A 25990-nucleotide genomic window follows, 5' to 3' on the forward strand; every position below is an offset into this window, starting at 1 on the left:
ATCACTTCCTAACCTCCATATGTCAGGAGATTTCAGGTATTAAATGTTAGATTATATTCTAACAGCATCCAGTGCTTGCTTTTTCATGAGGCTAATGTTCAGGATTTTGCAATTGCGGTTTGGCTAAAACTCTGTCGAGTTGAATCCAGCACTGCATTTCCTAGCTAACTGTAATGAGTTAAAACCTGATGTTTGTCCAAAGTCTTGTTGCACTATTGCTCCTCTACAGCTTAACCAGTAGAGGATGTTAAAATCTGAAGTGAAGTTTCCCAGGTTCTGTAGGAAGTAGAGGCTGCGCAGCAGAGTAAGAATCGAGCTATAGCATTTTGCTAACACCTGGTCTGGATGCTTAATCTCAGGCTGATGACCCAGTGGCTGTAGAGAATGGCATTCACTGAGAAAGCTGCCATTTGGCTTGGTTAAGGATACAACTGTTCCCCCAAATTGCTTATCAATTTTCTAGCTTCCTAGAGCATTTTAGAGTAAAGGAATCTAAGCTTTATTGCCGGCCTTCCTCTGATTTGTTTATAAGTCATTTAAACTCTTGGTGACTCAGTTTTTTTATCTGTTACTTGAAATAACATTTGTTTGCTTTTCCTCATGGGACTATTGTGAAGTTTATTTCATTAGTGTTTATAAAGGACTTGGAGATCCTAGGCGCCAGATGCCAAAGAAAACCAAAAGGTTGTTATTACCATTTTCTTGATTAAATATATGTATATTTTTTTTCTTTGACACTAGCCTCACAAATCACTGCAGTCTTTCATATAATGAAATTTACCTCAAATAATGACTGTAATAACTGAACAATAATGAGGAATAGAAGGCATTACTTCCCTCTGAAACCACTGTAATTTGCATAAACCACTCCGAGAGTCTAGTAAATTATATTCTGCTTGGTCAGTCCACAGAGACATTAATACTGGTTTGTTTTTTGTAAAACATTAGAAAAGTTAAACTTTAGGTCACGTGGGTGTGCGTGTGTTTTTATATCTTCAGACAATAAGTCTTCTTTACAAGATCGCAATCCAATAAGATTAGAGCTTGACCTTAGAAATCATGTTTTGTTTTCCTGCTGGGCTCTGAACAATTCTTGTTTGGTCTTATTTAACTTTAAAATCAGGTTGGCAGCTTTTCTGTAGTGTAGTTGATTTGAAGTTTTGCTGAAGAATTAAGCTTTCATTCCCAACAGACACTTCTTAATACTGTGGTAAATCAAGAGAAGAAACACAGGAACACATGAAAATCAAGCACTTAGTGTATAGCATGCTTGCATCTTTATCACATTTATGTATGCAAACAGGTCATTTACATTTTTTAGTTAAGTTGCCACTGTGTGAGACAACGTGCCAGTTATGTATGTCCACATCCTCACCTGTGTTTTTCTGCTTTTAGTAATCTGGTCTTATGTGTATAAAAAATTAGTCATATTATTAACTATTTAGCATCACACAGCTGTTAAAATGCATTTGCACAGCTTTTATAAGTGAGGGGCAAGGTTAACTTCATCATACTTCATTGAGAGCTGTTTCAGGGCCATTACTTCCCTTAGAATCTGGTAAGGTGATGAAGATGAGCTGGAAAGCTGTTGCTGTGTGACTGAAGTGGAACTTCCAAGTCCAGAAAAGCCTCTATGGGGTTTCGTCAGCTCTCAGCATTTCTTCCCTTCTTGAGAGTGGTCCTCGCCTTCCCCTGTGGCTGCCCAGTTCCATCATACCCTCCCTGTCCTCTGTGCTGTCTCAACATACACACACATCTCATCATGATTTAACATGCCCTTCATAACCTGGGTTTAGTGGCTTTGATGGTACAGTGAGCAGTGCACCTGCAGAATGATGGATTCAGTCCAAGTTTTGAATGTGCAGGTGTCCCAGTTGTTAAATCCAACATGCTAGTGAGTGGTGTCACTGTTTCTGCAAAGAAGGCAGGGGTTTTAAGACGGAACAACTTAAAACAAGGGGGAATGAACACCACTGAGAGGGGCTGGCACTTCTGTGGCCCATATTACCCAAGGACATAAATTTCAGGCATAGATGATCACAGTCTCTCCCTTTGCACTTAAAATTACTATGTCCACATGAATTTTGGGGGAAATGTTGTGTAAAGTCCCACTGACAAGATCAGAACTTCACAAGGAGAGAAGAAAAATTTGGCAGTCTGATGCTCATCTATGTGAATTAGGGACTCTTCAGTTAATTTGTTTTCTGCCTACAGATACATATGGCTCTTTTCTTTCTATTGCAGAGGCAGCCTACTAAAGCAGATAAACCTGTTCGACTGTCAAGCTGTGGATCATGGGAGAACAACTGTTAAACAACAGCATCCTTGATCAATTTATTAATAGCCATGAGCAGTCATATGAAGAGTTTCTAAATACATTCACTTACCTTTTGAAAGGTATATAACTTCCCAAATCACCCGTTAGAAATCGCTGCCAGAAGGGAAGGTAAAAAGAGAAGCAGTAGTACTTAGTGTCGTTCTGCTATTTACTTGCTTTGTGACCTTAGGCAAGTCCTTGTGATGCTTTTGTTTCTCCTATCAGCAGTGGGATTCCTAAGGACAACTTTCCTTAGCTTGGTTCACAGACTGCTAAGGTAGGTCTCTACAGGTGTTTAGCCATGTTTTGCTCGCTTTAGAGAAGTGGGGGACCATGCGCTATTTGGAAGGATAGGCTTTTCCTAAGTACATCCTGCATTGTTTTGCTAGAGAAGGTTCCATAAAAGAAGAAGAGCCTAAGGAAAATACATAATGGTACAAGATGGCCTGAGATTAGGGATGTGAATTTGGATAATTTCACAGATTTACTAACACTGGCTTGCTGTGCTATGCCATTTTGTGTGCCAAGCTAACAGATAACTTGGGTGAAGGCACATCAGGACATCAGAGTAGGATGATCAGGCTGAAAAGGTCTCATGCTCTGCAGATGAAATAAAAGATGGGGCTTAACCTTGATCTGAGCATTGCTGAATTACAGGCAGTTAGATTTGGATCCAAATTCTGTAGGTGAGGTTCGTTTCTTTTGGCCATGTTAAGTGCCATAAAAATAAATGCGAGCCATGTATTACTCACTTTAATTCTCTTTACCACTAAAAATGATGTCCTCATCTTATTGCAGAAGCACTGTATTTTTCAATTATAGCATGTGGCATGCTCCATTGATTGGCACTCAGAAGTCTGTCCTGTCCTTGTCCTTCAGGCAGAACTAAGTGTCAGTCACAGGCACGGAGCAGAAAACCGGTGGGGGAGTCGAAGCTGCCATAGAAATAAATGTTGTGACAACCTTCTGTCTCCTCCCAATAAAAAATAAAAGAGAAAGGAGACACTGGGGGATGAGATAAGAGGATTGAAAATTAGGTTCTGGTCTTCTTTATGTATGGTTGATACACTGGGTATCGCTCCTATCTTAGAAGCATGGTGTATATCATGATACTACTTGCAAAGAGCCTCAGCATGTATTTCAGTCACTTTCATTGTCACTATAGTGTCGTGGTTTAACCCCAGCCAGCAACTAAGCACCACGCAGCCGCTCGCTCACTCCCCGCCAGTGGGATGGGGGAGAGAATCAGAAGTAAAATCAGAAGTAAAAGGGAGAAAACTCATGGGTTGAGATAAGAACAGTTTAATAATTGAAGTAAAATAAATTAGAACAGTTAAATAGGCAAAGCAAAAACTGTGCACACAAGCAAAGCAAAACGAGGAATTCATTCACTGCTTCCCATCGGCAGGCAGGTGTTCAGCCATCTCCAGGAAAGCAGGGCTCCATCACGCGTAACGGTTACTTGGGAAGACAAACGCCATCATACCCAATGTCCCCCCCTTCCTTCTTCCTCCCCCAGCTTATATACTGAGCATGACGTCATATGGTATGGAATAGCCCTTGGGCCAGTTTGGGTCAGCCCCCCTGGCTGTGCCCCCTCCCAACTTCTTGTGCACCTGGCAGAGCAGGGGAAGCTGAAAAAATCCTTGACCAGTGTGAGCGCCACTTAGCACGTATTTAGCAACACTAAGCACTACTTATCAAGAACCAAAGCATCAGTGTATCGTCGACATTGTTCTCATCCTAAACCCAAAACACAGCCCCATACCGGCTACCAAGACGAAAATTAACTCTATCCCAGCTAAAACCAGGACACTATAGCATCTGCCACTAAAACCATATGAAAGGTAGAGCTTTAGTTGAATCAGATGCTTAGAAATGCAGTTTGCTATGCTGGTATAAAGACAACAGCTCAGCTTGTTTTCCTTCCACCTTTGTTTTCCTTTAAAAATACCCAAAGGTTCTGGTTTGCATTATAAACCAATGACCTGCAAAAATTCCACTTACAGCACAAGGCATTTTAGCATCAGAACAGTGTAAAAAACTTTATAAAATATCACATTCTTATTTTCTTAGTTTTGCATTTGAAAAATAGTCATTTGTTTTTTTTTTTTTTTTTAAAAGCAACTGTGATAGCGTAATAAGACTACCTGCTAATAGGTTCCAGCAATTTTCACTTTTATGTATGAATTCAGATATTTACTGTGGGGATATATTTGTGGTTACTGTCAAGTAAAATCTGACCATATTCAGATTACCTTTCTGAATTTGGCCTGATAATGGCGTTGATCCACATACTAAATCTTTGTACAATGAGCATTAATGTCAGAATTTGCAGTCCTGCTTAATTAGATATGGAGATAGCTATTTGTATACACAAATAACCAAGCCCATTCAGTTGTGTGTGTAAATATATAGGAGCTCTTTAAAAAAATTCCTTGAAAAACATCACCATCTGATAGATTTTTGACTGTCATAACATTGGAAACAGAAGACACGCACATAACTAATTGGATCCCAGTGGTTTCACCGGGTACCATATTTATATAAGGTGATTTTCACTTTTGCATGAATTTGTACTAGCTCTCTAGTTGGGATTGCAAGGATATTTTCACCAGGAGTTTCTACATTATACTTGGAAGCATCTCATGAGAATCTGATTTCCTAACTAATGTTTAATTTTTCTTCATTAGTTAAATGTACACACAGTTGTGCTGATTTTGGCTGGGATAGAGTTAATTTTCTAAAAGGACTATCTTGGTTTAACCCCAGCCAGCGACTAAGCACCACAGAGCTGCTCACTCACTCTCCCCGCCCCGTGGGATGGGGGAGAGAATCAGAAAAGTGAGAAAACTTGTGAGTTGAGATAAAGACAGTATAATAGGTAAAGCAAAAGCCACACATTCAAGCAAAGCAAAACAAGGAGTTCATTCACTCCTTCCCATCAGCACACAGATGTTCAGCCATTTCCAGGAAAGCAGGGCTCCATCATGCGTAACGGTTACTTGGGAAGACAAATGCCATAACTTTGGACATCCCTCCCTTCCTTCTTCCCCCAGCTTTATATGCTGAGCATGATGTCATATGGTATGGAATATCCCTTTGGTCAGTTGGGGTCAGCTGTCCCAGCTGTGTCCCCTCCTGCCTTCTTGTGCACCCCCAGCCTACTCGCTGGTGGGGTGGTGTGAGAAGCAGAGAAGGCCTTGTCTCTGTGCAAGCACTGCTCAGCGATAACGAAAACTTCCCTGTATTATCAATACTGTTTTCAGCACAAATCCAAAACATAGCCCCATACTAGCTACTATGATTTAGGTTGGATATTAGGGGAAAATTCTTCACGGAAACAGTAGTCAGGCACTGGAACAGGCTGCCCAGGGCAGTGGTTGAGTCCCCATCCCTGGAGGTATTTCAAAGACATGTAGATGCAGTGCTTAGGGACATGGTTTAGTGGTGGACTTGGCAGTGTTAGGTTAACGGTTGGACTTGATGATCTTAAGAGTCTTTTCCAACCTTAACGATTCTATGATTTTACGATTCTATGATTCTATGAAGAAAATTAACTCTATCCTAGCCAAAACCAGCACAACAGTGGAATTGAAAAGAATATACTTTGAGTACAAAAACCCAAGCATCCTTGACTGTTCTGGCTTATCTAAAAAGAACTCTTTGAGGCTATAAATGTCAGTTTGGAGTGACCCCCTGTGAGCACATTAGGATCTTCTGCTGACAGAATAGTTCCATTCTTGTAAATATTGGAAACAGTATTAATGAATTTTTGCATTCCTAACTTTCATTGGCTTTTTGAGGATTGCTAATATCCTAATCAAGCAAATCACATTTTTAGAATGTTGTCTTTTTATATCTGAATGTGTGATATTACCTTTGGCTACTCTGTAGATTAAGAACAGAGATCCTATTCTTCCTTGTGTTATTTGCTCAAGTAGAACAAGATTTGGAGTCAAAATAAAGTCCTTCTGAATTCTTTGTAATTCATTTAGTGATATGTGTATGGTTTAAATAGCACACAGATACATTATAACTTAGTTGGACCATAAAATTATATCTTTGATACAGGAATTTAATCTTCCTGATTTTAGTAGTCCTAAAAAACCAATGATTCTGTTTTTTAGTGTGCTTGGTGCTGTGACAGAATGAGAGTTCATAGACTAAGTGACAAGTATATCCTATAGTAAGGCTTTTACCTCACTTATATCAGATCTGATGGGACATGGATAAACATACTTAAATGTATTTTAAAACTCTGAGCTAAGCATTTAAAACATATATACTCCAACAGAACATGACCTATATATCTTAAATGCATAATATTTAAAAAGTATGGGAGCACTCCCTCCATAATTGGAAACATTTTTAACCCTTTTTATTGATTCTGTAATGGATGGACACTTGAGAGCTAGGTTAAGATTCTACTAAGTCTCTTAGTTTTCCTACATACAGCATCCAAAGTGTGTTTTTTGTCAAAAGGGTAATATTAACAAAATGAATAGATAGATGAAAGGGCTGGTGAACCCATGGGAATATAATTTAGTAATTAGAGCACAGATCCAGAAAGATGAAATTTTTCATGCTCGCTGTAAAGCTTTGGAGAACTTTTCAGCATCTGGAAAAAAATGACCACCTCTTGTGCAATTCCAAAGCAATGAGACTGGCAAGAGGAATAATTTTATTACTCATTTATTTTAATACATTCATTTGTGCTGCTCTTAGAATCACTGAACCCTCTTATGCTTATACCAAATTACATATTTAGTTTCATTAGTTTGTTCTTTTAGCTTTGAGTATAAAAACAATCTGATAATAAAACAGCTAACTGGCATTTGCTTTGAGGTTGTACAACTCCACTATGTTTTTTAAGTCTAAAGAAAAACCTTAAGAGTTATTTCTTGACTGTGCAGTTGAAGAAGCCTCAGAAGAGTTGGATATACAAAGGAATCAATGACACAGATTTCTGTAGATGTGGTCAATGAGTGGTCTTTTCACTTCCTAGAACAACTTTGGACAGAATCTCATGGAAATAGACCCAATCCCTGCTTTTTTAAAAAAGTGCCACACAGGGCAAGAGGCTCTTTCAGATCTTAGGAAGAGTGTTTGAAATCTGGTGGAGAGAACTATGATGTCCAAAATTAGAAGGCAGCATCTGCTCATTTTTCTAAACTCAGAGGAAGACTGGGAAATTCACTGAAGCATAAAATACCTCCTTTGACCTTCTACAAAAAATACAGAAAAAAAAGTGATCCAAGCTTTAAATTTTTCATCCAGATTTTAAATTACTCCTCTCCCACTTCTAAAAATATGGGATCCTGGATCAGTCAGCTGCATAGAAAAATGCTGCCATGAATAAAATTCTTATCCAAACCTAAGTTTAGATTCATATTTTTTCCATGGTCCTGGGCATATGACCACTGGGATTAAATTCAGCCCATTCCTGCTGTTAATTTTGCTCTATTTCATATACCTCACACTGCCTGGCAGTGTGTTGAAGTCTGAGGACTTTGATCAGACCCATCTCTAAGCAAACTGAATCTTGGATATATACTTTGTATCCTCAGTGCTGTTGTTTTGATGCTTCTGTGCCGAGCAAGCTGCCAAGCAGAGGAAGTTGGAAAGTGGCTGCCTACCTCTCTGCTTCCAGGTGGCATGCAAGAACCATATTCTGTGTTGTGATCAGATTAATTTAATTCCCCAGTGAAAGCTGAGCGATGTATTTAGTTCACAGTCCATTTGACGGTAGCTGTCTGCTTCCTTTTTTCGTTAACCACGTTTAGGAAAAACAATGACTTTAAACTTCCTACATAAGTGTCAGTGGAGGCACCTTACAAATGTGAGTCTTAACAGCAGAAAGCATAGCAGAAAACTATATAAGAAATGACAGTAAATTCCCTTTAATTTTAAAAATGGACCAGTAGGACAATGCTAACCCCAAGAGAAATTTGCAGCTTTCTTCCTACGAGTGGATTTGCCAATAAAAGCAACTAGGCAGTTCAATAAAACTAATTAAATTAATCTGTCATCCCCAGGGAACTTAAACAGGGCATGAAATAGGGAAACAGCATCAATTCAAAGCTTTTTATTGATGTGTTGTGCTGGATCATTGGAAAGAATTGGTTGGGAGAAAAAATTTGCCATTTTCTATTGATCATAATTTCCGTAGCTATCTCTATGTAACCTTCATTCAATATAGTATAAAATCAAATATCATACAGAGCTCCTAAATGTAGAAAAAACCCAGACATTGGGATGCAAGCATAATAGATTATTTTTGAAACAATAATAGCTGATCTGTTTTATGGATGTTTGTTGTCCTTAGATCTCAGTGGTATTTGCTATGCAAAGTACTTCATCTCCATTGTATAGACAGAAAAAAATTAGGCATAAAGAGGGGAAATGACAAGTGCTCATTTGCACAGTAGCTCACTGGCAGCACCAGATAAGGACAGAGGCACTTGGACTCCTGGAAACTTTGACAGCCCTTGAACAATAGTGCTTCCCTAATAGCAATTCTTTGCTCTTTTCTGTGATGCCTTTATTACTAAACAATTTCTAAAGATTGTTTCAGATGGAAAAAAAAATGTATTTTCATTCTGTTGCATAACTTTGATTTTCTAGAACGTAAAAAAGGGAATTATTTAGTAATTTTGCTGTTGACACTTTGATACAGATTCCATCCTATAGTAGCATATTGGCTATGGTTGAATTTTGTAGTACTATAAAAAGCAGTAACACAGAATGAATGCTTGCTCTAACTCATCACCTTGCCTTGAAAGTCATCAAAGTGTGCTAAATGCAGCTGTTGGCTAAGTTTCATGTCATTGGATTGAGGTGAGGAAGCACTGTTAGCCCTCTTTTCCAGATGTGGAAATGACACAAAGCAAATAATGTCAGAGATCAGAGCCATATAGTGGCTCAACAGGACAATCAGAAACAGAAATCAAGTGACCTCACTTCCAATTTAGTGCTGAACTCTTTATAGGATTGTGTGCTTTTCTGTGTCCAGTATAAAATCACATAGAAATGCCTAGTTTCAAGAAGCAGATATTTGCCTTCCAAAAAAAAAAAAAAAAGTCAGGCCTTTTTGAAGATGCTTTAATGTCTTAATTGTAATATCCAAAATCAAGCAGTTTAGAAACTCTTGGGCTCTCTGACATTTTATTAATTTGTTCCCACCTGCTGTAATCTTTTTATGATATTATTTGTTAAGAAAGGAATACTTTGTATGGAGATGTCAGATGTTTTTAATTATATACAATTCACTTGTTTCTTACAGTGCTTATCTACTTACCTGCTAGTGCTGAATTCTTCCAGAATGCAAGTACACGGAAGTTTTTAAAAATCAATTCTGTCCTGATTTATTAGTATATCACCTGCTCTTTTACAGTGCTCCCAACATATGCATTTAATGAAGTTTTCTTGTGCTCAGGATGAGTTTAAGCACATTTGTGGTTGCTTTGACTGTAAAAAAGAAAAAAAAAAAAGCAAGTGTAACAAACACAGTGCTTACTTAAGTAATAAACTCAAATACATTGTTTCTTTTAGCTAGGGTTCAAAGTATGGCTCAGTGTAGCCAAGACTCAGAAAGAAGTGTAGGGTTCCTGTACACCTAGTTTTCTCCCACTAGTTACTGTCTAATTTAAAGCTCTTCCTAAACTATCCTTCAAACACAGTTTCTGAAATGTTACACTATTTGCATTCTGCAAAGGACAGTGTAGATTTTCTGAAACCATTGGAAGCAGGCCCACCCTTATCAGCTTCTGGAAAAAGTCTTCCAGCTTTTATATCCTGATACACTGTCAAGTTATAATTGCAAAATACTGTCAGTTGTACTGCCTGTGCCTGAAGCTGTCCCTCTCCCCCAACACTATTGTGAGAACTAGAAATCTGATCTAGTATGTTAGCATTGCTTGGTAGTGATAGATACCACTTGATCCGTGGTAGATATTAAGAGGCACAGCTCTCTTAATAGGACTCTGCTGGTTAATATCAGCTGAGGATCTGCTCTAAGATTTCTGTCATAGTTTTCTGAATTTTTTAAAGATTATTTTTCATCATCATCTGTTGGAAGAAGCAGGATTTTGCTCATGTCAGGCTGCTGAAATGGTCAAGTGCACATTTGCCTTGTTATTTAACTGACTGCATTATAATATTCAAATGGAGAAGGTATCCGGCAACAGCACTGTTGAACCGTGGAAGAATAATACGTATTTTTAAATGATCAGTTGGGGTGAATGTGGTATAAACAGGAAGTATTGCCCCTTTTCTAACACTGACGCTATCTAAAGCACAATGGAGACACAGAATATCTACAGATACAGGTAAAGTATAGATACTCCATAAAACCAGAACATATAGGTTCCACTAGGAAAAAGAGAGAGGTACTGATACAGTAAAAGAACAGTTAAACTTTTGAAAATTAAGAGCTGAGTTAGTTTTGAAGAAGTATTGCTGTGCATTAAGCTAAAGCAGGTGTGTGAGAGTAGCTGAAATATACTTGAGAGTAACAGTCATTCATCCTTGCCCTGAAGGAGCACATACAAAAAAAGTCCTTTCCTGTCTGTTTTTTAAACATACTACAGTAAGGGAAGTATGAAAAAATGGCAGTCACAACTAATAACTGGGACTTAAGAGTTTGCCCTTTTAAGTCAGAAATCATCCCACTGAAGTTACTTGTCCTGGTCCATGGAATATGTATTTATCCTAGCTGAGGACATGGTGTAGTGAAATTTCCTGAGGAAACTGGCATTACTGAGAAATGAATCAAGCCCATATTACTGATTATAGTAAAAGCTGACCTTTTTTGAAGGGAAAAAAAGGTAAATAAACAATACTTTTTACTGATTATTTGTCATTTAATCAGGGTAAGATCAAAGACATTAGGGGAAAAGGCTGCACCAGCTGAATCTCTGTTCTGGTGTAAAGAGGAAAGAATTCCATAGGCATGAGTGAGTTACAGTGAGGAAACACTGCAGTGAAGAAAAGTGGATTCAGCAGCAAAAATGCCCTCGTTAATTGGAGGTGAAATGTAGAAATGGAAGACCACAATGTTTGACATATTGGACTTTCAAGATGTGTTACAAATATTAATTTGGACATTTAGGCAAGTAAGTTGTTATTTTCTCTGCTCTATAGATCAAGTTACTTTGACAGAAGAGTTCTGCTTGCTCAGTGCTACTGTGAGATCACTGTTATCAAAATTAGTGAGGGTTTTGGTTGAGTAAGATTGGAATGGAACTTTAGGAATTCAGACAGCTAGAGGACAGACAATTCAGATGCTGAGGGTTGGCAGATATGGCATAGTATCTATGGAACATCCACTGTCTTTTTGGGTGGCAGCAGGAGGCTAGGCAGGATGCCCTGAGACTCTTAAAACAGCACTACATAATGAAGTTTGGGTGCCTGAATTGCACCTGGATTGCTCTGACTTACGGACGGACATATAGGACCCTAATACTGAAATCCTCCAGGTACTTACTGTGTGGGATACTTGGGCTTTTTGTCATGAAAAGTTGGACAAACTGCATTGATTTACAGAGTTTTATGCATTTAAATACATGGAAACAGGAAGATAGCTCAAGAATGTAAATCAGAGCAGGTTTTCTAGGCTAAGTAACTTTAAAATAAAACACTACAATCTGTTCTCAGCTGGGCAATATACAAGCAGAGGAAGGCTGCAAGTTTTGACTGGGTTACTGCAGAAAACCTGGGAGCTGGTTTGATTGAATTATCAAAAAGAAATAGAAGGGTTTAAAAATTGTCTTCCCAACAGATTGGATTTTTGGCCTTGAAATTTGCTTTTTCCTCTTACAGCTTGGCATTTAGGGTAAATGAACTCAGCACGATACAACGGTTTACATAGTTGCAAATAGGTAAATAAAGGTACTTCTCGTACAGTATGTTAGGTGTTTTGAACATCTCAAAGTGATATTTTATGGAAACATTTCAGCGACAGGGTTCTTGTTTTAAAATGTGGCTGTTTGCTGATGATGTGTTTGAAGAATGGAGATAGTGAATGAACATGAAATTTGTACTTATGACCTCTGTGCAAGACAGTTATCATGCTACTGTGAGTAAAATTATTTTTTGTTCAGGAGTCCTGCACAAAGTCACTGTATGATTTGAATCCCAGGTTTTCCATCAAAGCATAAGTTGGAAGGGCTTTAAGGGATTCACAGGCCTTCTGCTGGCCCTCAGTCCAGCATTTTTATTTCATTCATTTCATTTCATTCATGGGGCAGTTTACATGGCAGCAGGACTGCTGGAGACAGATGGGGTTCACCTGTTGCAAAGGGGGAAAAGGATTCTGGTTCAGGAGTTAGCAGGCCTCATTGAGAGAGCTTTAAACTAGATGCAAAGGGGGAAGGGGATAAAACCAGGCTTGCTAGGGATGAGCCTAGGTGTGGCATGCCTGTGTTGGATGTTGGAGAGGAGATCAGTAGCCCAACTGAAGTGCATTTACACCAATGCACACAGCATGGGCAATAAACAGGAGGAGCTGGAAGCCATTGCGTGGCAGGAAAGCTATGATGTGGTCGCCATCACAGAAACGTGGTGGGATGACTCACATAACTGGAGTGCTGCAATGGACAGCTACGAGCTCTTTAGAAGGGACAGGCAAGGAGGGAGAGGTGGTGGGGTAGCCTTGTACATTAGAGAGTATTTTGACTGTCTAGAGCTCAACAAAGGTAATGATAAGGTTGAGTGCTTATGGGTAAAGATCAGGGGGAAGGCTAATAAGGCAGATATCCTGGTGGGATTCTGTTATAGACCACCCAACCAGGATGAGGAAACAGACGAAGTATTCTACAAGCAGCTGGCTGAAGTCTCACAATCTCTAGCCCTTGTTCTCATGGGAGACTTCAACTTACCAGATATCTGCTGGAAATACAACACAGCAGAGAGAAAGCAGTCTAGGAGGTTCCTGGAGTGTGTGGGAGATAACTTCCTGACGCAGCTGGTAAGCGAGCCAACCAGGGGAGGTGCCCCGCTGGACCTGCTGTTTACGAACAGAGAAGGCCTGGTGGGCGATGTGGTGGTCGGAGGCTGTCTTGGGCTCAGTGACCATGAAATGATAGAGTTTTCAATTCTTGGAGAAGTAAGGAAGGGGGCCAGCAAAACTGCTACCCTGACTTTAGAAGGGCAGACTTCAGATTGTTTAGGAGTCTGGTTAACAGAGTCCCTTGGGAGGCAGTCCTAAAGGGCAAAGGAGTCCAGGAAGGCTGGATGTTATTCAAGAAGGAAGTCTCAAAGGCGCAGGAGCAGGCCGTCCCCATGTGCCGTAAGTCGAGCAGATGTGGGAGAAGACCAGCGTGACTGAACAGAGAGCTTTGGTTGGAACTCAGGAAAAAAAGGAGAGCTTACCACCTTTGGAAGAAGGAGCAGGTGACTCAGGAGGACTACAAGGATGTTGTGAGGTAATGCACGGAGAAGATTAGAGAGGCGAAGGCCCAGCTAGAACTTAAACTGGCCACCGCTGTTAAAGATAACAAAAAATGTTTTTACAAATATATCAGTGACAAAAGGAGAGCCAGGGAGAATCTCCCTCCTTTGTTGGATGCAGAGGGAAACATTGCCACAAAGGATGAGGAGAAGGCTGAGGTACTTAATGCCTTCTTTGCCTCAGTCTTTAATAGTCAGACTGATCATCCTTGGGGTTTTCAGGCCCCTGAGCTGGGAGATGGAGATAGGATGCAGAATGAAGCTCCAGCTGTCGAAGAGGTGGCAGTCACTGACCTGCTCCTCCACCTGGATGCCCACAAGTCTATGGGGCCAGATGGGATCCACCCGAGGATACTGAGTGAGCTGGCGGAGGAGCTTGCCAAGCCACTCTCCATCATTTACCAGCAGTCCTGGTCAACCAGGGAGGTCCCAGATGACTGGAAGTTAGCAAATGTGGCACCCATCTACAAGAAGGGTTGGAAGGAGGATCCGGGGAACTACAGGCCTGTCAGCTTGACCTCGGTGCTGGGAGAAGTCATGGAGCAGATCATCTTGAGTGCCATTACGCGGCACGTGTGGGACAACTGGATCAGGCTCAGCCAGCATGGGTTTATGAAAGGGAGGTCCTGCTTCACTAACCTGGCCTCCTTCTATGACAAGGTGACCTGCTTAGTGGATGAGGGGAAGGCTGTGGATGTTGTCTACTTGGACTTTAGTAAGGCCTTTGGCGCTGTCTCCCACAGCATTCTCCTGGAGAAGCTGGCTGCTCATGACTTGAATAAGTGCACTCTGCGCTGGGTTAAAAATGGCTGGACAGCTGAGCCCAGAGAGTGGTGGTTAATGGAGTCAAATCCAGTTGGTGGCCGGTCACGAGTGGTGCTCCCCAGGGCTCAGTGTTGGGGCCGGTCCTGTTCAGTATCTTCATTGATGATCTGGATGAGGGGATTGAGTGCACCCTCAGTAAGTTTGTAGATGACAACCAAGTTGGGTGGAAGTGTTGATCTGCTGGTGGGTAGGAAGGCCTTACAGAGGGACCTGGACAGGCTGGATCGTTGGGCTGGGGCTACCTGTATGAGATTCAACAAGGCTCAGTGCTGGGTCTTGCACTTCGATCAGAACAACCCCATGCAATGCTACAGGCTTGGGGAGGAGTGGCTGGAGAGCTGCCTGGCAGAAAAGGACCTGGGGGTGTTGGTTGACAGCCATATGAATATGAGCCAGCAGTGTGCCCAGGTGGCCCAGAGGGCCAATGGCATCCTGGCTTGTATCAGGAATGGTGTGGCCAGCAGGACCAGGGAGGTGATAGTGCCCCTGTACTTGGCACTGGTGAGGCCGCATCTCAAATGCTGTGTTCAGTTTTGGGCCCCTCACTACAAGAAGGACATTGAGGTGCTGGAGCGTGTCCAAAGAAGGGCAACGAAGCTGGTGAAGGGTCTAGAGCACAAGTCTTACGAGGAGCAGCTGAGGGAACTGGGGTTGTTGAGTCTGGAGAAGAGTGAGGGGAGACCTTATTGCTCTGTACAACTACCTGAAAGGAGGTTGCAGTGAGATGGGTGTCGGTCTCTTCTCCCTAGTAACAAGTGATAGGACGAGAGGAAACGGCCTCAAGCTGCACCAGGGCAGGTTTAGGTTGGATATTAGGAAAAACTTTTTCACCAAAAGGGTAGTCAGGCATCGGAACAGGCTGCCCAGGGCAGTGGTTGAGTCTCCATCCCTGGAGGTATTTCAAAGAAGGGTAGATGTGGTGCTTGAGGACATGGTTTAGTGGTGGACTTGGCAGTGATAGGTTAATGGTTGGACTTGATGATCTTAAGGGTCTTTTCCAACGTTAATGATTCTATGATTCTGTGATTCTATGATTTTGAGGACAAAGAAGTAAATTGGAACTTAACAACAGCAGCTTTGCTGTATTATTTTTTTTTATAGTTAAAGGGGACTGTTTCTCATTCTCACCCAATTTTTTGTTTTGGAATGAATTCACTGAATTGAAAAACAATGGGAAATACCTGATAGTTTGTATTGTTTTGTCCAGTGTATTGTCCCAAGCCAGGTTTTCTACAGTATGTTATTGATTGCTGCATCTGGTCTGGCTTTGAAATGTTTCAAACCACGAGACTTTTATCATTCTTCTGGGGCTACTATTTCATCTCACAGATTTCACTGACAGGAAGTTTTTCCTGATAATCCTGGTAGCTCTCTTCTCTGGCTTTGTGATAAGTGACTTCATTATTCTTTGAAATATGTGGGTGATCAGTGGACATTTTCAAAAGATTCCCTTCCAACTTTGAAAACAAAGAGAATTTTAAACAATATAGAGGATAGATAGCAGGAGAGAAAAAAAATTATCAAGCTGCATATACTTTCTGATAGAAATATGTTTCTGAAGTCTACAACATGCTTTTAAAGTGACACACAATTATGATGGATACTACTCTTGAGAGATTCAGATTTACTTTTCTAGAGACCTAAGCTGGCTTGTTATTTCATTGTTAAGGTACTGACAGTGGAATTTCTAAAAAGTAAGACTGAAAAAATGTCTGCAGAGTGAATGTGTGAATCTTTCCATCATTTCAGCCGCCGCCTTCTGCGACTTTTTGTTGTGTTTGTATCCCTTATTTTGGACTTTAGTCACATGTTGTAAAGGCCAGTGTTGCACATCTGGGTCTTGGCAGGTTGAGAACTGTGACTGTGAATAATGAGTCAATTATCACTTAGTCAGGGGGAAGGCAGAGTGATCCTGTTGCTGGCTTGAATGTGATCCTTCCTCCTTCCCCTTCTCTTTCAAAAGTAAGGACAGAAATGGTTAAAATTCAGAACACTGTCAAAGGAATATAGCTGTGATATTTCTCTGCAGATTGTAGTTTCTTTACATTTAGAACAATTTATGTGTGTTTTTTTTAATAATATTTTTTAAGATCATGACTGTTACTCCTTCAAGAGAGCCAGTTACGTGATGCATGCAATGAGAAACTAGGTATGAGTAGTTACTTTGGACATCTGAAGGTGGATCTTACTGGCCCTGAGGGACTGTGCTTGAGGCTAGCAACGTGATGTTTGAGTCACCTCCCCGCCTCCAATTTTTGTGGCACAGCCTCATTATGCACATGGTTGCATAGCTGATACTCTGTCCACAGCATGCATTTCACAACTGCTTTGGGTTGCTTAGACTTTTTTCTTTTCTAGTGCTTCTAGCTGTAGTCTGGGGTTGGTAAATGGCACATAAGTGAATGCACTTCATTTCTTATTAGCTCATTTAATATATCTAGCTTTTTAACTGTGACAATAGCTCAGCTGTCCAGAAAATATATAACCTAATAAAATAAGTTTGCCAGCTCATGTGTACTGTCTAATTATAACTGCCCAACTATGTGTCATGGGTCTTTTGATGGTAAAAGTGATATTATTTTATTTGGAGAATTCAGAACCTATATTTTGGAGAAGGATGATCTGATTTATATCCTAGAAAAATGACCACAGTGGTATTCAGGATAGGCATGGGCTTGTGCAAGAATATCGTGTTTATTCAGAGCCTTTTGGCTCTATGAATTATGTTGCTGATCATTCCAGTTGATGATGCCTTTTGTCTCTCTGTTGATCTGGCTGAGAAAAGTGTATGGCTTCCAGAAGCTTTTTCTCAGTTCTCATACATAGAGGCTCCTGATGCGCAGAGGGAGGATACTGGGTCCTCAGTCCCTGTTGTTACTCAGTAGGGCTGTGCATGTTTGGCTGAATAATTTGCTAATACACACATACCCTAAAACACATTAGTATCCTTTTGTGGCTTGTCAGTCTTTCTTTAATATCAAACTTGTCAGTTGTTAGTATAAAACAGGAAGTCCATCCTGTTTTACCACTACAGTAACAAAAGATTGAAGCTTTTTGAGCTAGTCATCTAGTTCTTCCTATAAAGTAGGGTGACAGTAAAAATATCTTCAAATAGCGGGTGACCATTTTACCTGTCAAGAATTTGAAAGAGGGTTTCCTGTGTAATACTGCTTCATTTCCATGGCTTGAAAAAGAGAGTGTGTAGGAAGAAGAGATTGCCCATATGTACTGCTGTTTCCAAATATTGTTTTAGGAAAGTACTTGCTAAAAAAGCAGGGAGAAGGCAGATGTCGTATCAAGAGACCTGGGATTTAGGAATTATTCAGAGGATCCATCTGTGGTCTGAGCATTAAAATCTGTTTGCTAAATTGCTCTGGTCTGGTGCAATTTACTTTCTATGAACCTGGACTCTTATGAGTGTGGACTTCAGGTTATGCCCAAACTGCTAGCCCTTTTTTCATAGTAACTGCAGCACAGAGCTGTCCCTGGGGATTAATAACTCTTTGGTGGATGGCTCAATGTAGTAACCCCAAGGGCATCGTTGCAACTCTCCACAAGAATTACTTCAATGCCTGTAACATATAATTATGCTTTAGAAATGCACTGCAGTGTTTCTTATTGTTACAAAGTAGATTTTTCAAATTAAACCCAAGAAACTGTTAAACAAGCATTTATTTTTCATTAAGAACATGTGCTGTGAAGTTCATTTGAATTGATTGTCCTATAGCCGCTCCATATTTGATAATGAGACTTCTATAATAAAAAGTCTGGCATTTTTATTTTGGCCATGATATGTATTTTTTGCCATGTTGTCGGAAAAAAACTGTTCAGCATGGGTTCGGAAATCCATACTTCCATGCACATACTTGTCCTGATCTGTAATCAGCTCCTAGATCCAATCTGTACTGTTGAGATTTCATTTGATGATCACCTAGCTGTATCCTAATTCTGCTGGCTGTTCCGTACCCTATGGACCTGGCTGGTAGGACAGTCAGAAGCACTAATACTTGTCTTAACTTTGCTCTTGTTGTCCCAGGAGTTGTTAAAGGTCGGAAAGATGTCACAAGTTATCATTGAAAGACTCAATTCTGTTTCTGAATACTTCTCTGTTTTCAGTGAGGGCCCAGTTAGCCACTATTGATGTATAAAATAAACGTGAGAGAAGTTATTCCAATCTTCTGTCAATGCACTGGCAAAACATTTTTCCAGTCTGTCTTTCAAGACCAAAGGAATCCCCTAAGGGAACAAACTGCTTGAAAATCTGTATTTAATCTTTAATCTCAGAACCTAAACTTCTGGCAATTAAATATCACTGGCATACTGCTGTTTGTTAGTCTGATGCCGATAAAAAAATATTTACTTGCAAAATTTTCCCACCCAGTCAGATTGCTGACAAATTGGTACTAAGATAAGTCAAGAGCATACTATAGTTGTTAAACACCGAAAGCAGCAGTGCCTAAAGAAATCGGATCAAATGAGGTGTTTTACTAGCTAAAGATACAGGGGCTAGGTTATAGGACCTGTCAGTGCATCTCATCACATGGTCCTGGACTGGTGGAGATTCTGGCAGCGGTGCCCATGGTCACCTGAGAGCACTGTGGTTGCTTGCACTGGGTGGACTCACAGCCAGTATCAGTATCAGCTCTGACAAGAACTGCCAAGGCTCACTTTTATACTAGACAACATGGGCTTTTGCTCTAATGGTTGTGAGGTTCACACACAGGGCACATGTTTGGACTGATAGTCGGTATAAACCGGGTGGTACCAAGATATTGAGGTAGAAAATACAAGAACTACTCCATTTTGGACCAGATCATTACTGTACTATGGTCAAAATCAGAGTCCTTTCTTGTGCTTGATAAGAAAGTACAGCATTGGTTGGTATGTGAAGGAATATGCGCACTTGAACTGTTTAAGATATCAAGTGATTTTGTGAGCACAGATCTCACATAAGCACAGTTGCGGGACTTTTAAAACTAGACATGTAAGTGTTGGGAGTGTGTGTTAGTGTTGGGGAATGATGGGGGTTTCTGGTTTTAATTCTGAAAACGTACATCTAAAATAGCTCTACTGAGTGCACGCAGTTGCTATGGGGTTTATAGTAGTGTCGCAAAGAAGAGACTCTCTTCATATGTGTTGGTGTTTGCAGTGCCGGATGAAAGCATGCGCACAAATGCCATTTTGTGCCATTTTGTGCAGCATTCAGAGAGCATTTAAACAAAGTTTTAAAATAAAAACTAAGGTGTAACTGTACTTAATGTCTTGCTTTTTGCGGTATTTTCAGCTCTTGGGTTATTTTATCAAGTTTTCTGTATATTGCATAAGCTTTTGAAACAATGAATTCTTCAGTATTGAGGAACAGGTAATACTCTGTGCACTTGAAGTTCAAACTGCATATTTGGTTTTATGATAAAGATTGCAAAGTACATGTATATGATGCACATGGAAGCTCTGAGCATGAGAGGAAAAGTGAATGTGTAAAATAAGCCAATATGAGATCTAATGTTCACGTTTTTCTTTTTCTTGGATAGTGCATTATGTTATCTGATCTGGTGTGGTTCTCCTTGCAGAGGAAGAGGGGAAGACAATTCAAGGAAGTAAAGTGGACTCCCTAAGAAAAACATTTTCTACTTCTGAATTATCAAACAGAAATAAACAGGATGGCTCACCTGGAAGAAGCAAAGAAATGTGGGTGTCTCTTCCACCACAGATGCCAAATGAGAATGAGGTAATGAGTTAACATTTGTCCATGTGGACAAGCACCACATTCAAACAGATGAAAATATGGGGAGATGTACTGTCCAAATGTTAGAGGCTAGTGGTATTTATCCCATCCGAGGCAAATATTTAAAATACTACCTAAGTGTGTAATGCTTACAGAGGCACCTGCAGGGATCACGTTTGGCAGTGGCATTTGCTCTACTGAAGAGCTGCCGTAATCTGACTAATATATAAGGCACCCTGCAAGGACCTTTGTAATGCTTTCACTGAAGTTAACAGTTAACAGTAGAGGCTGGCAAAAAGGAAAAAGTCTTGAGAGTATGGATGCCAGCATGCACAGATTTATTTTGTTTCTTGGGGTTTTTAGCAAGTACTGAATTCTGTGTTACTGAAGCTAGATTGCTTTAGCTACCTAAAGTAAACAGTAGGCAGGTCAGAGGCATTTTTAATCTTCTGAAACATATGAGATTAGGGATTTCATGTGTAGGGACAGGAAAACAACAGACATCATCTGGAGAGAGCTAGATGGAAATCTGAGTCCACTTGTTAAGAACTTCTGCCCTCCTGCCTGAATAACAAATAACTAAGCTGTGATCTAGCCTGTACTCTAAAATTCCCTTCATTAAATTTTTTATTAAAAGAGAAGTAGCAGGTCATTTTGTGCAGTACACAGAGCAACACACTTAAGTGCCTTCAAATGATGGGCCTGCCAGGCCTCAGTCAAAGAGCACAAGCTGTCATTTTCCTTCCTGCTAGAACATGCCTTTGAGGTAGAATCAAGCAAGGCTTTTAAAACAATTACATTTTCTCAGTTGATTATATAATAATAACAACAAGAATCTTTTTGCCATTTTTCTCATGAAGAATATGGTTGCCTTATTGGGATAGACTGCCTTTGGGTGTCTTACTTTAGCCACTTTGAATTGGCTTTCTGCCCCATAAAGCAATGTGCAACTTCCATTATCCTTTGTTTAATGGAACATCTTAATACTTGTCTTTGTTGCTACAGAAAAAAAGTTTCAGGCATGGCTGCACATTTTTGTCACGTTAGCAGTTTAAGAAACAAATACAGTAATAGTAGAATGCATCAGAAAAATTGGTAGCATCGTAGCAGGATGAGGCTGTAATGCAGTAAGTTGGCCACTGTAACCTTTAAGCCTGCCCTGAGGAAAGGAAAGAGGGAAAAAACTGCTATTGAAAACAATACTTCTGTTCTAAATGCTGCTTTTTAGGCATGTTATGATTACTTGCACTGTTATTCCAATTGATTCAGTCTGATCCTGTGTAGGATTTCAGAGGATTACCTGCATACGTTCTGTTCTCAGGAGCATTGCATTCAATTTTTAAAAATTTTTAAGTACACCATAAAGGATCTGTGTGTGTGAATCAGTAGGAGCTTTGACTGTGATTTTGGTTCTGTTTCATGCATATAAGTATTTCTGCCTATCTATCTACAGACAGTGATGAATGAGAGCTGGAAAGCTGGTGCCTCTGATGGAAATGATCTCAGTCTGTCTGAAAGAGTGAAGGTGAGGTTTTCTTTGATTTTCTTCAAAGTGGGGATTATAAGTAGAACATGACTGATTTTTGCTTTATTCATTTAAAAAGTACTTGCAATTTGTTGATGTATTTCTTTCCTGTCTGTGGGAAAGAAGGATGAGAGCATCACCATCCCAAATTTTTTTCAAATGTTAGTGAATATGTACTTTTAAAGTGTAAAGGTTATGTAAGCGTTGATAAGAATGGTGTCAAATCAGGTTGGAAAAAATTCTCTAAGAGTATCTCTAATTACTGAATGGAAACACAAAAGACTACCCAGTGCATATAGTAAATCCTCCTTGGTAACGCTATTTGCACATATGCTGGGAAAAGCCTTTCATTCTCACCCTTTGCATCTGTTCAGTGCTACCTGAAATAAGAAACGTCTTTTATTGTGGTATGTTTCAGATAGTTAAATTGTTTGAAGGGACATCAGCCTGAAAAGACAGTAGTGCAATGTCCCAGATGAAATACTAAAAATCTAATAATTCTTAGGTTTTTATTTCCCATTCAGTTCACCATTAATATCAAAACAGAAGGATTGAGCTCTCCTTTGCCTACGGCATGTATTGCCTCTGTGCCATATGCAGTGAGCTTGCAAAAATGCAGAGTAACTTATCATGTGTCTTTTTCCTGTGAAAATATTTTACTTCTCCATCTTCCCACTAAGTTCCTGAAAAAGTTGCTGTACAGCTTGAGCTTCTTTCCCATCACTGTAGTTGGTATGCAGCAATTTTGGCAGCAATTCTTTGTCTATACTTAAAACTATTTCCTTTGGGTTACACATTTCAAAGAAAATTCATATGCTTTCTTGGAAAAATGCAGGGGACAATGGAGAAGATGAAGGACACAATGTAATGCTTCTTTTATTTGCTCTAGATTGTACAATAAGAAATGGAATTAATACATTTTAATGTATTTTCAAATTTGGGGTTTTTATGGCAGGTGGACAAGCACTTAGATTTGGAAGATATCGACACAGACGAAGAGACAGGCAGTGGTAGGTTTCCCACCCCTTCATATTCACTATCATTGTCTGTCTTTGCATGCAAGAGTATGGATGTTGTTTAAAGCACCATTTCTCCTCTAAAAGAGATGTTCTTCCTCAGTTCTTCTATTGCTAAAAGATTCCTCAAATTGCCTAAATTCCCCAAATTAAAGTACTAATTTCTTCATTCTAAGAGGTAATGAGATAATAAATTATAAGGAATATTTATTATACTGTGTCCTGGTGAGCAGTTATTTTTTTCAAGATTTTTCAGAATTGCAGAACACTTCTTGTTAGCAACGTTTCTACATTTTTTTGCACTTCTATTTTGTATTGAAATTATTTTGATTACAAAAGTTTCTCCACAAAGTAATGTGGGTGCTAAGAGAGAGTTCTATAATGTGGAAATACTTAATGAAAGTGTTGCCCCTGCCTATTAAAATTATTTCATCCTGGGCATAAAATAGATGAGACGAATTTTGAATTCACAGTGAACTTCTTTAAGAATTCCAATTATGAGCATTTTGAGTTGTGTTGAACTGTCCATACATCTGTAATAATTTTAACTCTCCCACCTCTAAACAGTAAATAGAAACCTAGTGTCCGTAGTTATTTGTCTATCATAGATGTTTGTGTGGTCTTTATTACCACCAGAATTGATGACCTTTTAGTGATTAAATATATTTTCCTCATCTATACCTGTGACTGCACAAAGAAACCAAGCCACACAGATTAAGGGATTTGCCAGAGGTCACTCAAGGAAGCTGTTTGTCGTGGTTTAACCCCAGCCAGCAACTAAGCACCACCCAGCTGCTCGCTCACTCCCCCTCAATGGGGTGGGGGAGAGAATTGGAAGAGTAAAAGTGAGAAAACTTGCGGGTTGAGATAAAGACAGTTTAATAGGTAAAGCAAAAGCTGCGCACGCAAGCAAAGCAAAGCAAGGAATTCATTCACTACTTCCCATCGGCAGGCAGGTGTTCAGCCATCCCCAGGAATTCAGGGCTCCATCACACGTAACGGTTACTTGGGAAGACAAATGCCATCACACCTAACGTCCCGTGTCCCCCCTTCCTTCTTCTTCCCCCAGCTAATATACTGAGCATGATGTCATATGGTATGGAATAGCCCTTTGGGCAGTCTGGGTCAGTTGTCTTGGCTGTGCCCCCTCCCAGTTCCTTGTGCACCTGGCAGAGCATGGGAAGCTGAAAAGTCCTTGACTAGTGTAAACGCTACTCAGCAACAACCAAAACATCAGTGTGTTCTCAACATTATTCTCATCCTAAATCTAAAACACAGCACTATACCAGCTACTAGGAAGAAAATTAACTCTATCCTAGCTGAAACCAGGACACTATTACAGAGCAGGACTTTGGTCTTCAGTTCCTTAGTTATTGCCATTTGATTAGTCTGTCTAATCCATTAAAGATTTGATAAATCTTTCCTTTCTGTATGAGCAGAATTCCTATGAAGTCAGAGGGCTTAGAGACTTCCAGCAGATGAATATTTGGAGCTTGACTGTAATTCGCAAGAAAATAATAAACCAACATAAGTCAGGTTTACAGCAAATATTCTTTCTCCAACCTGAGCATCTCAGGAAGGAGGGAGTAAGATAGCAGTCCTGTATCAGGTACAGACGTCAAAGATTTCTTTTGAGTGCAGTGTTCATATATGCCCATTTTTCCCTTTGTAGGACATTCGTTTGTGTTTATGTCTTAAATTCTGGTAATAGCTATTAAAAAAACCTGGGGCTCACTGGTGGAAGCCTAAACCCACATTTCACTTGAATCATAATGAAATGAGAATTGTTTATATCTAGTTCATGGAAGTATTGTTAGATATCTCTAATTCAAAACAGGCCACAAATTGGATGATGAGAAATAAGCCCAACACTAAAATACCAAGTGGGCAGTGAGGAAAGAAGAGCTCTACCAGAGCTTGGGGATAGCTCGCCACTTTATGGACCATGCCAGACCTTGCCTCTCTCCAGGCTTTTCAGTCATTTCTGTGTATTTGTGTGTGTGCAAGAGTAAATGTTAATCACATACGTTTAGAAACCCCTAGTAAAATAGACTGCATTTGAATAAGATGAGAATTACAAAAATTATCATCTGCTTGTATTGTCTGAATAGGACTTTGTGCAAGCCACATTGGGAAAACCTTTCAGTTAGTGCTTTTATTGGTGATTATAAAGACATTAAACATAACATTATACCACCACTACTGTAGATTATCAGTGTGCTAACTACTTGCTTTTTACGTGACATTTGGCTTTCAATCTCTGCTCTCCTCAGCTCTTCCCATGGGACAGCACTCCCTGCATAAACTCCCTGCACAGACTGCTTCAGTGCAGAAATAAGTCATATCAACCCCTAAGCAATCAACAGTGCTCACTAACAACGTTAAGCATTTAGATTGTATTTTATAACATTGAAACATTGCCTAGCCAGAAGCTAATTATTCCCTCTAAACTCTGTAAGGAAAGTGAACAACATCCAAATTTATATATAGGAGACCCACAGCCTGGGTCTTGCCCAGGGCTTCTTCACTGGAAATCATTGTTGAGTCAAAATGAAAAATTTCTCCTTGAATCTTGTCATGGTTTAACCCCAGCCAACAACTAAGCACCACAGAGCTGCTCACTCACTCCCCCCCAGTGAGATGGGGAGAGAATCAGAAAAGTGAGAAAACTTGTGAGTTGAGATAAAGACAGTATAATAGGTAAAGCAAAAGCTGCACATTCAAGCAAAGAAAAGAAGGAATTCATTCACTCCTTCCCATCAGCACACAGATGTTCAGCCATCTCCAGGAAAGCAGGGCTCCATCATGCGTAATGGTTACTTGGGAAGACAAACGCCATAACTTCGAACGTCCTCCCCTTCCTTCTTCTTCTCCCAGCTTTATATGCTGAGCGTGATGTCATATGGTGTGGGATATCCCTTTGGTCAGTTGGGGTCAGCTGTCCCAGCTGTGTCCCCTCCTGCCTTCTTGTGCACCCCCAGCCTACTCGCTGGTGGGGTGGTGTGAGAAGCAGAGAAGGCCTTGTCTCTGTGCAAGCTCAGCGATAACGAAAACTTCCCTGTATTATCAATACTGTTTTCAGCACAAATCCAAAACATAGCCCCATCCTAGCTACTATGAAGAAAATTAAC

The 25990-nt window shown here is 40.1% G+C and overlaps 1 protein-coding gene across 6 annotated transcripts in view; it reads left to right on the plus strand.

Annotated features, from left to right (window-relative positions):
* IFTAP (intraflagellar transport associated protein) overlaps window positions 1–25990 on the plus strand; it is a 65948-nt gene that overhangs the window by 11679 nt on the left and 28279 nt on the right. For all 6 annotated transcript variants that reach the window (XR_015701889.1, XR_015701888.1, XM_087745980.1 and 3 more), the window contains exons 5-8: window positions 2245–2397; window positions 20164–20321; window positions 21772–21843; window positions 22799–22853. Coding sequence is in view for 4 of the 6 variants with exons in the window: in XM_087745980.1 (XP_087602106.1) it covers window positions 2295–2397; window positions 20164–20321; window positions 21772–21843; window positions 22799–22853 (388 nt within the window). In the remaining 2 variants the exon portion in view is untranslated. The remainder of the gene's footprint in view (window positions 1–2244; window positions 2398–20163; window positions 20322–21771; window positions 21844–22798; window positions 22854–25990) is intronic.

This window comes from Nipponia nippon, unplaced genomic scaffold, assembly GCF_047370975.1.
Source record: "Nipponia nippon isolate SJK-2023a ecotype South Korea unplaced genomic scaffold, ASM4737097v1 scaffold_10, whole genome shotgun sequence".
NCBI classification, from domain to species: domain Eukaryota; kingdom Metazoa; phylum Chordata; class Aves; order Pelecaniformes; family Threskiornithidae; genus Nipponia; species Nipponia nippon.